At 38.0% G+C, this 12625-nt stretch overlaps 1 protein-coding gene across 3 annotated transcripts in view; it reads right to left on the reverse strand.

Annotated features, from left to right (window-relative positions):
• CACNA1D (calcium voltage-gated channel subunit alpha1 D) overlaps positions 1 to 12625 on the reverse strand; it is a 293778-nt gene that overhangs the window by 137675 nt on the left and 143478 nt on the right. For all 3 annotated transcript variants that reach the window (XM_078385334.1, XM_072989635.2, XM_078385335.1), the window contains one exon: positions 3240 to 3409. In XM_078385334.1, coding sequence (XP_078241460.1) covers positions 3240 to 3409 — 170 coding nt within the window. The remainder of the gene's footprint in view (positions 1 to 3239; positions 3410 to 12625) is intronic.

Raw genomic sequence — 12625 nt, forward strand, 5'->3', positions numbered from 1 at the left:
CTCCTTGCTATTCTTTGGAAGTCTGCATTCAATTTGCTGTAGCTTTCCCTATTTCCCTTGCATTTTGTTTCCCTTTTCCTCTCTGCTATTTCTAAGGCCTCATTGGACAGCCACTTTGCTTTCTTACATATCCTTTTCTTTGGGATGGCTTTTGTTGCTGCCTCCTGTACAATGTTATGAGCCTCCATCCAAAGTTCTTCAGGCACTCTGTCCACCAAATCGAGTTCCTTAAATCTGTTCTTTAATTCCACTGTGTATTCATAAGGGATTTGGTTTAGATTATACCTGACTAGCCCAGTGATTTTTCCTACTTTCTTCAGTTTAAGCTTGAGTTTTGCTATAAGAAGCTGATGATCAGAACCACAGTAAGCTCAAGGTCTTGTTTGACCAGCTTCTTCTCTTGACAAAACTCCATTAGCCTTTGCCCTGCTTCATTTTGGACTCCAAGGCCAAACTTTCTTGTTGTTCCTTTTATCTCTTGACTCCCTACTTTAGCATTCCAGTCCTCTATAATGAAAAGAACATCTTTCTTTGGTGTCAGTCCTAGAAGGTGTTGTAAGTCTTCATAGAATTGGTCAATTTCAGCCTCTTCAGCATTGGTGGTTGGTGCATAAATCTGAATTACTGCGATGTTGAAAGGTCTGCCTTTTCGTATTGAAATCATTCTATCATTTTTGAGATTGTATCCCGTACATTTTTTCCCACTCTTTTGTTGACTATGAGGGCTACTCCATTTCTTCTACGGGGTTCTTGCCCACAACAGTAGATATGGTAATCGTCTGAATTGAATTTGAGGTTGTTGAGGAAACTTCAAATGGTGCAAAATGCAATGGCCAAACTTCTCACTGGGATACCAGCACATCTCTCCCACTCTGGCCGCCTTGCATTGGCTTCCCATTTGTTTCCCTAACCAATTCAAAGTGTTAATGATGACTTATAAAGCCCTCGATACATGGCGGAATGCCTTCTCCCACCTAGATCTACCCGAGTCACCCATTTTAGCCAGGAAAGACGGCTGAGGGGCCTAATGCTGAGAGAGGCCCAAAAAGAAAGAACAAGAAACCGGGCCTTCTTGGCAGTGGCCCCTCGACTATGGAACACCTTGCCACCAGAAATCACCCTGGCATCCTTGCTGTGTGTTTTTAAGAGTCAGTTCAAGACCTGGCTCTTCAAGCACGCCTTTCATCCAGTCAACACTTGATTCTCTTTTCTCTTTAATTTTTTCCTCCATCTTGAACTTCTAATTTGTTGGTTTAGTTATGTGCTTGTTTTATACATATTTTGATAATTACAATGATGATTCTATTTGATTATATTCTTATGATGTTTTATAATTGCTTGTAAGCCGCCCCAAGTAGACTCCATCTAGAGGGGCGGGGTAGAAATCAAATAATAAATAACTAAATAACTAAATAACTTCGCCCATTCCTGTCCATTTTAGTTCACTGACGCCCAGGATGTCAATGTTTATTCTTGCCATCTCCTGTTTGACCACATCCAGCTTACCAAAGTTCATAGATTTTAAATTCCAGGTTCCTATGCAGTATTTTTCTTTGAGAAGTGTACGTTTATTAAAACACAACACTCCCTGTTCTCCCTGTAAAAAAGCCACTGACTAACTTTAATTACTTTCCTATTAATTTAAGCCACTATGAAGTACTATAGCCACTCTGAAATACAGAATGGTGCTTGCCATTGCATAACATGCCACTTTATGGTATTGTTCATCACAAAAGCAGAGGACAGTTGACTAGGGTAGAGAACATTTAAATATAATAGCACAGACACTCTTAGAGCCTCACATCCCTGACAATAAAATAAGAGGATAAAACTGCCCCTTCCCTTTTAAAAGTCCTACCAACCAGCCCAGGTTTTTTTCCCATCTACACAAGGCATTAAGAGCTAGAGGGGGGAAATCCACCCAAATAACAGCTACAGAAGAATGAATGAAAAGTAGGGGGACTTCCCATCTACAAATCCTGTCCCTTTTCACACAGCTAAAGACTCCCACGATCCGACCCTACTGGTTAAGCAGAGTTAATGAAGATACAGAAGAACAAGAAGTTAACAGAAGTTTTAAACTAGTGTAAAATAACTATTAGGTCATAGATTTCCTGACTGGTTCTCCAATCCTTGGTATCACTGTTTATAAACTTAAAACCCAATATGATAAAATGAAGCTTGATAAGGATTGGCCTTTCAGACAGACATGTAAATGAATATTTAATACAAGAAATTATGTTTAGCATCACACGGAGGCTTGGAGAATGTGAAATTAAAGAACTTGGAACATAAAACATTGAAATACATATGGACGTGGAAGAGCCTGGGAAGATGAACCTTTACACCCCGGAACCAACTTGGTTCACACATCCATCTCCTGTGCTCCTGCAATCTGCCCCTTCAAAGAGTTTGAGATTTTTATCCCCTAAACTCTATCATTTTTTATTTCTCATTCCTGTGTAACGACCAAATAAATGGCTGCGCCTCATGGCCTGGGGTTAGGAAGACTGGAGCAGCAAGACAGGGAGGTTGTTCATTGTCAAAGATATTTTGTGCCAGGATGTCTTTATTCTACTGGTCATCGAAGAGGAGTGTTTCAATGCCAAGCTACCTTGCAACTCATGAGGAGACCTCTGACAATCCTATGCCTAACTGTAACAATAGGGTAGTTTAGAATTTCTTATGTTTCTGGTGTTTCTGTTTGTATCTTGTAGGCTTGTAACCACATTTGCCTGAATTTTGGAACTGTTTTACTATTTTTGCAATATCCATTTATTTTCCTATTTTTCCTTTTCCTTTAAAATAAAACTTCACAAATCCTCTCCAGCTGTGTCCGAAAGGTGAATGGGGAGTGGGGTTTAGTACTTCATCCAGTTCTGACCCCCAGCCTAGCTATTGAAAGGGTCAGAATTTACATCTATGGGAACTGAGACTGCAGGGTAGGTCAGCCCTCTAGCCCCAGTGCCAAAGGGACTGGGGGTGGTGTATAGTGGCATCATACCGAAGTGAAATTGTGATTTGGGAGATATCTGATATATTCCCCACTTTGGGATTATTGTGACCTGATTCCAGCAGGGGAAACTTTCATTGGTTACCTTGGGGCCTATGGCCTGATTATTATTAAGAAAAATCTTGAAAATGACAGTTTAAAAATAATACCAAACACTGACACTGAGTAAATGTGAACACCAGTGAACTTATCCATACAACCGAAGTATCCATACTACTCAACGTACTATTCCGTTTGCCTTCGCCATCCCCTTCCTCTTCATTCTCTGGATCAATATCCTCAGCCTGTGTAATCCAATCCAAATAGCCTTTGAGATCTTCTTCCAGCTGCTGCTTTTCACGCAGCTTCTGAAAATCTCCTCTGGCCTTGGCTTTTTCTCTTTCCTTGGAAAACTCCCTATTGCATTCAGAGAGGGGAAGGAAAAAAAAAGAAACAGAAATATAGATTTACGAAGCAGTAGCGCCTTCTGAGGAAAAGAATTTATACCTCACTTTTTCTTCCTCACACAAGAAAACAGCATGAAGAAACTGCACAGAAATGTGAAGAGCTTCCACGTATCACGCAACAGTGCTGCAAGTATCACACACCAAGCTGCATTCCTTATGCATTACACTTTTAAGGGGTGACAGAAATACCACTTGTAAAAATGTGATCACTGTAACTGTATTGGCATAACAGAATTTTCAGTAAAATCAAGACTACTGGGATATATGAGATGTCCTTTTCTCATCCTTCAAAAATATAACAGTGATTATAGGCAGTGCCTTGTGGTAGAACCAAGGTTTGAAGGCAGAAGGCTTTGTGGGGAGAGATGGGAGAGTGTACACCAATGAAATGCAGGGATGAACTCTTTCCTTTCCTTTCCTTTCCTTTCCTTTCCTTTCCTTTCCTTTCCTTTCCTTCCTTCCTTCCTTCCCTTTTTTGGAAATAAAGGGAACTCCTTTCAAATGTAAAATCAGGATTTTTCCATATGAGCCACTTGCATCACATTGGAAATCTTCACCCTGAGGAACCGCCCAAATACTGTTTTTACAGTTTCCATATGGTAAGTTTCCAGTTTACATAAAGAGAGGAAACTAATGACTGTTAAATAAATAAATAAAAGCAAAGCCCAAATGACAGAGTTATGCCTTTCAATGTTGCAAAGTGTCATTAGAGCAAATCATAAAAATGAACAGAAGCCCCTTTTTTTAAAAAGGCCCTCAAATTGGAAATAAACAAACACCATGGTTTGCTTTTGTGAGAGAAATGGTTATAGCTCTGTGACAGAACCATGCCTTACAGGTAGGTATCTGCAGATTTAGTCCCCGGATCTCAGAAAATACGGAGAGATACGATAGACTGAGGTCTCGCACAGCCATAGTCAGACAGATCAGATGAGACTAGACAAGACTGCAGCAGGGTGAGTCAACAGTCTGGCTGAATGAAAGGTATGTTAAACAGAGGCTTCTTGACCATAAGGAAGTGGTCTATATAGTCTACCAGTGATCAAGTGATCACTGGAGACTTGTCATTTGATCAGGTGGGTGTGGCTCACCCGCCAAGTCCTGGTGAGATGTTTCCCCTCTGTCCCCATCCTTCCCCTACTTTAATTAAATGGAAACTGTAGAAATATGAATAGCCATCTGTCTTCCCAAGTTATATTTCATTCATCTGTTAGACTGCATATATCATTATATGCTACTGAATAGATATATCCATATAGATTATTATTATTATTGTCATCATCATCATTATCATCACTATCACTACCACCATCATCACAATCTAAAGCTATCATCATGTATTGGAATAACAGATGTACAAAAAAGAAGTCAGATCCTAGTTATGGGATTTATCATAAAGATTCCAACTTCTTTACCCTCCTTGAATTTTTTTTTCAGTTTACCATAAATGAAAAGAAAATGTATACATTATAAGAAATGTGAATAATAACACATGAATTTTTTAAAAACGCACAATAAATGAATGCATTAAAGGAAATGTGTACCAATGGTATATTGGATACAGGACAATATATATTACAAGAAACAGACATTTCTCACTGTATGCATTTTTGTTCACTGTTTCACCATACTAAATTTAGAGATATTTGGGAAAGGCAAATCAGAAGAATATTAAGATGGAAAACAAACAAAATCCCACCCATCATAGGCATGACTGGCTGGATGAAATCCTGAACTAAAGAAGTTCAGCCAGAAATCTAACCATGTTCTACCTCTTTCATTAAATGACCTCAAAACTTGTACATTTAAGCCAACTTAAATTAAAGATCAGCTTCTGAAGGACCTGTTTCACTATGTTTGTTTCCACAGTGTTATTCTTTGGATATTTGTTAGAACAGCTGAAAGACATTTCTAATGGCCAATCTAGGTAATATGTAAAATAGATTACAGTACTATGTTTCATTTATTAGTTGTTATTGTTGTTAATCAGCAACAGTGGGGAGGAACAGTCCAACTTAAGATCATGCCACATGGGGAGATTTGGGGGTCGGTGTTCAGCCCTGCCCACCCCCCAGTGCTTTAGTCCTCACAAAACCCACCTCTTGGATAAAATCTATGGCACTAGCCACCCACCAAGGCCAATAACAACAATAGCAAGAAGAATTTCATTGGGATACTAGCATGAGAGATAAGGGGAAACTTCTTTGCTCCAGATACTACCATACTGATCAGACCCACTATTAAACAACAATCCCCCCAAACATATTTCATATATTGCCTAGTAAGAATTATATATGAAATAATAATTCCTTCTGTGGACCATGGAACTTAGGTGTGATGACTATATCTTACAGCCTATTTTTCATTTACTTTATATTACTGCTCAATTTATTAGTCAACTAGCCTGGATCCCTTTCTAGCCCTAATGTATGGATCTTGCTGCAGAGTGTGATGAATATGTTAACAGTATTAATTCTAAGAAAATATTTTCCATCTTTAAAGTTACACTTTAAAATATCATTCCAGCCTAAATTAATTTGAGATTTTTTTAATAAATAAAAGTTGTGAGAAACACTTTGATGGAACCATAATTCCCCATTTTAATTCTATTTTATATGTGACCCATTTGCAATTATATAGTGCACAGATTCCTGGTTTGTGTATATTACGTCCTAATTTATAAATGTATTAAATAACTTTTATTACAGTTTGACTCAGGGTGTAACAAAGAGAGAGAGAAAGAGAGAGAGAGATTGGTTTTTTTTAAAAAAAGATTAAAACAGTTTTAAAGCAACATGCATTTTAAAGAAGGATGTTGTTGCTTTTATTATTATTATTATTCTTACTTAGTGTATTCATGTGAGAAAGGGACACTTTTAACCTTGCATTTTGCTTTCTTCCTATTAATCACTGACTCTGCTGAGAAAAGAAATACTGTCAAATCTTGTTCATTTTCTTCTCCCAGAAAACCACAGCTGACAGTCCATTGCCATCTTCTATTCTGTGCATCATTATTTAAGTGCCGTTTCCTATTAATGCTTATGTGTGATGTAGACAAGAGTTCTTAGGTATATACTTGTGTGTCCACGTGCACCTGTGTGGATGTAAAAGCAAATATAATAGTCTCAAAACTGTTTCTAATCCAGGGGCATCTGTTCTGCGAGGCTGCAAAAAACTCAGAAAAATATATGCTAACTGAATAAAAACACTACTCTTACCTGCAACTTTGGCCTACAGAAAGCTAAATATAGGGATATGTCAGTGCTTGCTCTCTTGCTACCCTAAAGCAAGAAAGTAAATGCAACCTAAGGAGATTTTGTTAGTGTGTGTTTTAGTTGTTTGCATAGCTACCCAAAGAAATATAATGCCTTCAGCTGAAGCTGTCTTTAGCAGGAAATATCCTCCAGTGGTTAAGACTGTTCTTTAGGAACAGTTTATCATGCTTCATCCAAAGCTTTTTCCAAGCAAACTATTTAAGTATGACTAAAATGTGTTCATTTTCCTGTCTTCAAAAAGAGATACTTGAGTTCATGAATAATCGGTCCCTTTTCATTATAATAGTGAAATTCCTCAGACTACTTCCTCAGGTTTTACTAGATGACCTCAGTATATACGAGGGTGTAAGGATGGTCTTGCAAAGTAGATCCAAGTTCCAACTAGCACTCTTGGTGGTATCCCCAATTCCTTTGGGAAAATCACCATGCAAAAGGACTGGCAGCCACGCCCTGTAAGTCATCCTCAAGTAACTGCATATCACAAAGAGTTAAATTGATACAGAGATGAAATTTTCAGCTGCTTTGACTTTTATATATATATATATATACAGACATTTTTAAAGCATGAAAAGACCTAGATTTTGTGAATAATCATTATTTAACATATTGGTTTTTTTAGGCATACTGCAAGAAACTCTCAATTTCTTCGGTATTCCTTCAGTTCAGCTAGAATCTCTTTTTACATTTATAGCCTATCCTGAAGAAGTTTCCTTTTTTTCTCTCTCTCTCTCAGTGTATCGGTCGGCTATATTCAGCTGAGTGTTAGTTTTTGTGATGGGATGTTTAGGTTCATCTCCTACCCCAGGCTTAAGACTTGCTGGGTGGCCTGTGAGAAAAATCATTCCGTTGTCTTTGTAAACTTAGAACAATACCTCATAAGGGCATTTTGCGAGTGAATTAGATTAGGACTCTAACATACCTTGAACACTTGTTTGGAATTTTATATAAATTAGGGAGGGTGGGGAGAGGGAGAAAACGAAAATATACTTATACTAATAGTACAGTACAGTATCTTTTTTAAAAAATTGTCCTGTACAGATAATTCTTTCCATTGCTCTCTATTCAGAGGATGGTGTCGGAAGTGTGCACTAGTAAGTTTAGAATTCATGGTAGTTTAGAATTTACACAATCAATGTTATTTTATTAGGATAGTTGTACATCTACAACGTGGTTAGTATGAGAAGAATGTAAACTACACTGCAGAAGGATGTGAGTTCATTCAGAATGATTTTCACTGGAATATCTGCCTGGATAGCTCAGTGAGGTGGGCATCTGCTCGTGAATTCTCCTGTGCTAGCCTGTGTAGTCTTGGGCAAGCTGCACAGTCCCAGAACAATCTCACATGAAAGGAAGGGAACTCCCACAATCAGATATCCACCATCCAGGCAGCTATATTCCACTTCTGCGTACCCTATATCCAGAAAACCCTGGGAAGGGTCACCCTAAGAACTGACTTAATGGTATGTATTTATCACTTATAATGAGAGATGATGTGGTGGTAATCTTCAAAAATGTTCAGTTTTAATTCTCAGACTGCCAGTGCAATAGAGTCCTCAGATACTGGATATTGCAAGCTACAGGTTCAAACCTGTATTCTCCATAGGAGAATGGAGGTGACCTTGAGCTGGTCTACCTTAGTTCTCACCAAGCTTGTAGTAAAGACAGTATGTGGTAAAGAAAACCCATGTCCACTGCCTTCAGCTCACCGGGGGCAAGGTACAATATGAATATAACCAATACAATTTGTTTATGCACTAGGATACTTATTATTTTCCCAAGCAAAACACTTGCCCTTTTGCAAATGGAAACTTATTACAAAACCATGAAGTTTTCCATGACATTAAATTTGTTTCAACCTTCACTGTTTATACCAGGAATGATACATTTTACAGTGAACCACTGTATGATAATGAGAAAAGAAATTAATGGCTGTTGATAACATGAATTAAAATGGATGATAGCCATCTAACTTTTGTGTCCTTCAAATGCTTGGAACATATCTTCTGTTGCCAACAGACTTCTTAATTTGAAATACTTACTAAAGATATGCCCCCATTGGATCCATAAGTTATTTAAAATTAACTGATAATGATAATTAAAAGTAATGTCTTCAGTTACAGTGGTTGTTTTTTTTAACAAAGTTTCAACATTCCCTTCTTGCATACTCACCTTCACGAAAAGGCTAGATGTAAAATAAAAGATCTCCCAAATATGTCTTACATCATTTTAACAACACGTCAGTCAGTCATGCAGATCACGAAGAGAAAGACAACACAGAAATATGGGAGATCAAAACATTAGACACACTCCAACACACTGCATGAATCTATACTAAGAAAATGCTCAGGTGGAAACAAGCTAAACGATTCCAGATTTTAGTTTCTAAAATCCAGACAACAAAATACGGTAGAGCCATGTTTTTAAGTCACTAAGGCATTAAGGATTATTTTCGAGGGGTCTGTCTCTCTGTCTGTCTGTCTATCTCTCTATCTTGCACTGAGTCTGGTCATGTTTTATGCAGATCTACATCCATAACTGCAATCTTCTATGTGTTTACTAAAGCTATACCGATTTCAAAGGAAGTTGCTTCCAGATAAGTGTGTATACGAGTGCAATTTGAATTGTAGGTTAGAGTTATACACAGACTACCTGAATAGGAATAATGCAATGCAGCATTTTTACTATCTTGTGCTTTAAATATTAATTATTGTTGCAAAAAAATTAAATGCTATTTCAAACTAAAAACTGAATGACATGAACTTCAGAAATATTTTATCAAGCTCTCCTGAAAGAACTCAGGTTGAATAGAAAAGATAAGAATGGATCAGCTTTATTGCTTGAAAGTGACATATTAAAAGTCATGACATTACTGTAATGCATTACTCTGCGTGATAAGAGGAACACAACACAGCTCTTTTTAAGCAATGATGAATTATATGGCAACATGCCAAACCTCTAGTGTAACAAGTGACATTCACCTAGTATTTCCAAAACTTTATAGGGGTGGTCATTTGGGGAGATAAAAGTAAAAATATAAAAGTAACGTGTCAAAAATAATAATTGCCGTAAAGTCAATTGTGACTTACGGTGACCCTTTTCAGGGTTTTTCAGATAGAGAATACTCAGAGGTGGTTTACCATTTCCTTCTTCTGGGGACATCTTGGGACAGTGCAACTTGCCCAAGGACACACAGGCTGGCTGTTCTCCCAGGAGGCATAATTGGAAACTGAACTTCCAACCTCTGGTTCTACAGCCAGATACCTGAACCACTGAGCTATTCAGCTAGCTCTTATTAGTAATATGCACTGCTTATATATTTATATTAATCTGCATAATTTATACCTATTTTAGTAGGAAAACTTTCTAGTCAGTTGTTCTCATTCTCTTATAATTTCATGTAAATAGTGTTTTTAAGAAAAATGTTTCTTAAAAATTGTTTCCGCCTAGAGACCTTCGGGTAGTGTGGGCGGCATATAAGTTAAATAAATAAATAAATAAATAAATAAATAAATAAATAAATAAATAAATAAATAAATAAATAAATAAATAAATAAATAAATAAATAAATAAAATTATGGAATTAGTGAAGAAGAACATGAAAAGACTTCTTCAAAGCCTATTGGATATACCAGCTCAAAACAGAACAGTTAATAAATCCTTTGATGTGCATCACAACTGATAGAGTCACAGTGCATTTCATTTTATATTCCTTGCAACTTTTGAAAATTGTTCCTTTCTGAGGTGGACTAGGATGTACAAAGACTACAGTACGTTGGCTGGGGTGGCATCATTACACCTCCATTAGCCACTCTCTGGAACTTAGGTACCCTGAGTTGGACTAACACCCAAACCAGGGGTGATCTTTATATACATATCCCCAGTCCACAGGTGGCTTGGGGGGGGCATGGTTCTTCTTCCACGAGGAAGCCTTCAACCACATTCCCCAGGAACCCTGTTTCTCCAACTCCTCCTCCTCAAGTGCTACATCTGGCAGCAGGTTCCCAATCTGCACACCATGCTTCACTTCTCCTTTCATTTTCTGGCTGAGGTCTGGGTCTCTCCCTCCAGTGCTTCTCTTATATTCCTTAGTTCTCAAGGGTCCCTTTTCTGCTCTCAGCTCTTGTCTGCATCTTGAGCCCATGTCCACCCCTTCCAGGGCCTCAGTCTCTATTCTCTCTTCCTATTTTCCCGGTTTCCCTGAAGAGTCTTCCACTAATTCAGCCTCCCCTAGGTCTACTGAGGAACTCACTCTGTGGGTCCTGTGGGAAGGTAATACAGTCCATCCACAGGGGCACCAGCACTGCTGTCACCATCCTCATACTGGCTATAGGTAGAATCCTTTCGGGGATAGGGAGGCATGCACTCTTTGTTTGTTTTTTCATCCATTGCAAAGTGATTTTGGAATCAGGAGACAACCCGTTGGTGAGGGCATGAACTGCTTGTGCAATTACCATTGCATGTGCATGGTTTTTCGACAGGACTTTGGCCTTTGTTTGTGTAGCATTTTGGCTTTAGGATTAACATTGAAGTTGTCCTTTGCTAATCTGACACATGGGAGATAATAGGTGTAAGCATACAGTGCCAAGAATTCCTTGGATGATGCTGATTAAATGAGTAAAGTCCCTTTGTACTTTACTTATGTACTGAAACCAAGAATTTCAGTGCAAGAGGACTGGCAAATCTATCTATCTATCTATCTATCTATCTATCTATCTATCTATCTATCTATCTATCTATCTATCTATCTATCTATCTATCTATCTATCTATCTATCTATCTATCTATCTATCTATATTTATTCAAGAGTCTCATACAAATTAAGAATATCTGCCATGTATTCGCGAAGGCTTTCACAGCTGGGATCTAATGGTTGTTGTGCGTTTTCCGGGCTCTTTGGCCGTGTTCTGAAGGTTGTTCTTTCTAACGTTTCGCCAGTGTCTGTGGCCGGCATCTTCAGAGGACAGGAGTTGGAACTCTGTCTGTCTCTGACTCCTGTCCTCTGAAGATGCCGGCCACGGAGACTGGTAAAACGTCAGGAAGAACAACCTTCAGAACACGGCCAAAAAGCCTGAAAAAACCACAACAACCACATATCTGCCATGCTTGGTGAACCACTGGTTTCATTCAATGTAAGACAGATTTAAAAAAAAAACTTTCTGCTTTAATCATTTATTTCTGGGTATAAAGATTTGCTGTTGTGGGTTGCTAAGTCATTTTTCTTTTATGGTGTCCCTAAAAAGGTTTCTAAGTTATGTGAAATACTGAAGGAGTAGTTTTTCATTGCTACCATCCCTAATCATGAGTCCTCATGGCCAAGCAGGCATTTGATCCCAGCCCTTCTGACTCATAGTCTGACACACAGGCTGTCTCTGTATGAAAATAGTTTTGTCATTCTTTTAACTTTGTCAAATACAAAACAATGAACGGTTCAAGTGGCAATAAAAAAAGACAACAGTAATCTAAAAAGGGCATTTACCATGATGTTCTTAAAAACTTTTTTTTCCCAACGAAAAGGAAAGTCAAACACATATCGGACACACACACAATAAGGGGGTGGGTGAAAGCACAAGCCTTGATGCCTCTAGAATTGCCCCTTAGCTGACATACTGTTTTGACATTGACTTCTGAGTTAAATGGACTCTGTAGCTTTTAGTTAACTATACTGTATTGCTTGCACAGACATTTTGCTAGCTATATTTCATTTATCTTTTTGTGGGAAATACTGGTGTACTAATTATAAGGCACAACAATATTATATATAAACTCATGGAGTCAATGAGACCAACATAGTCTGGGGAAACACTGCCTGCGTTTAAGTGTGTGAACAATAAATTGTCCATAATTGTTTGAACACCCATGTTGATGAAATTCTGACTTACAGCTTTAGCTAT

This window comes from Pogona vitticeps, chromosome 2 (assembly GCF_051106095.1).
Source record: "Pogona vitticeps strain Pit_001003342236 chromosome 2, PviZW2.1, whole genome shotgun sequence".
Taxonomy (NCBI): domain Eukaryota; kingdom Metazoa; phylum Chordata; class Lepidosauria; order Squamata; family Agamidae; genus Pogona; species Pogona vitticeps.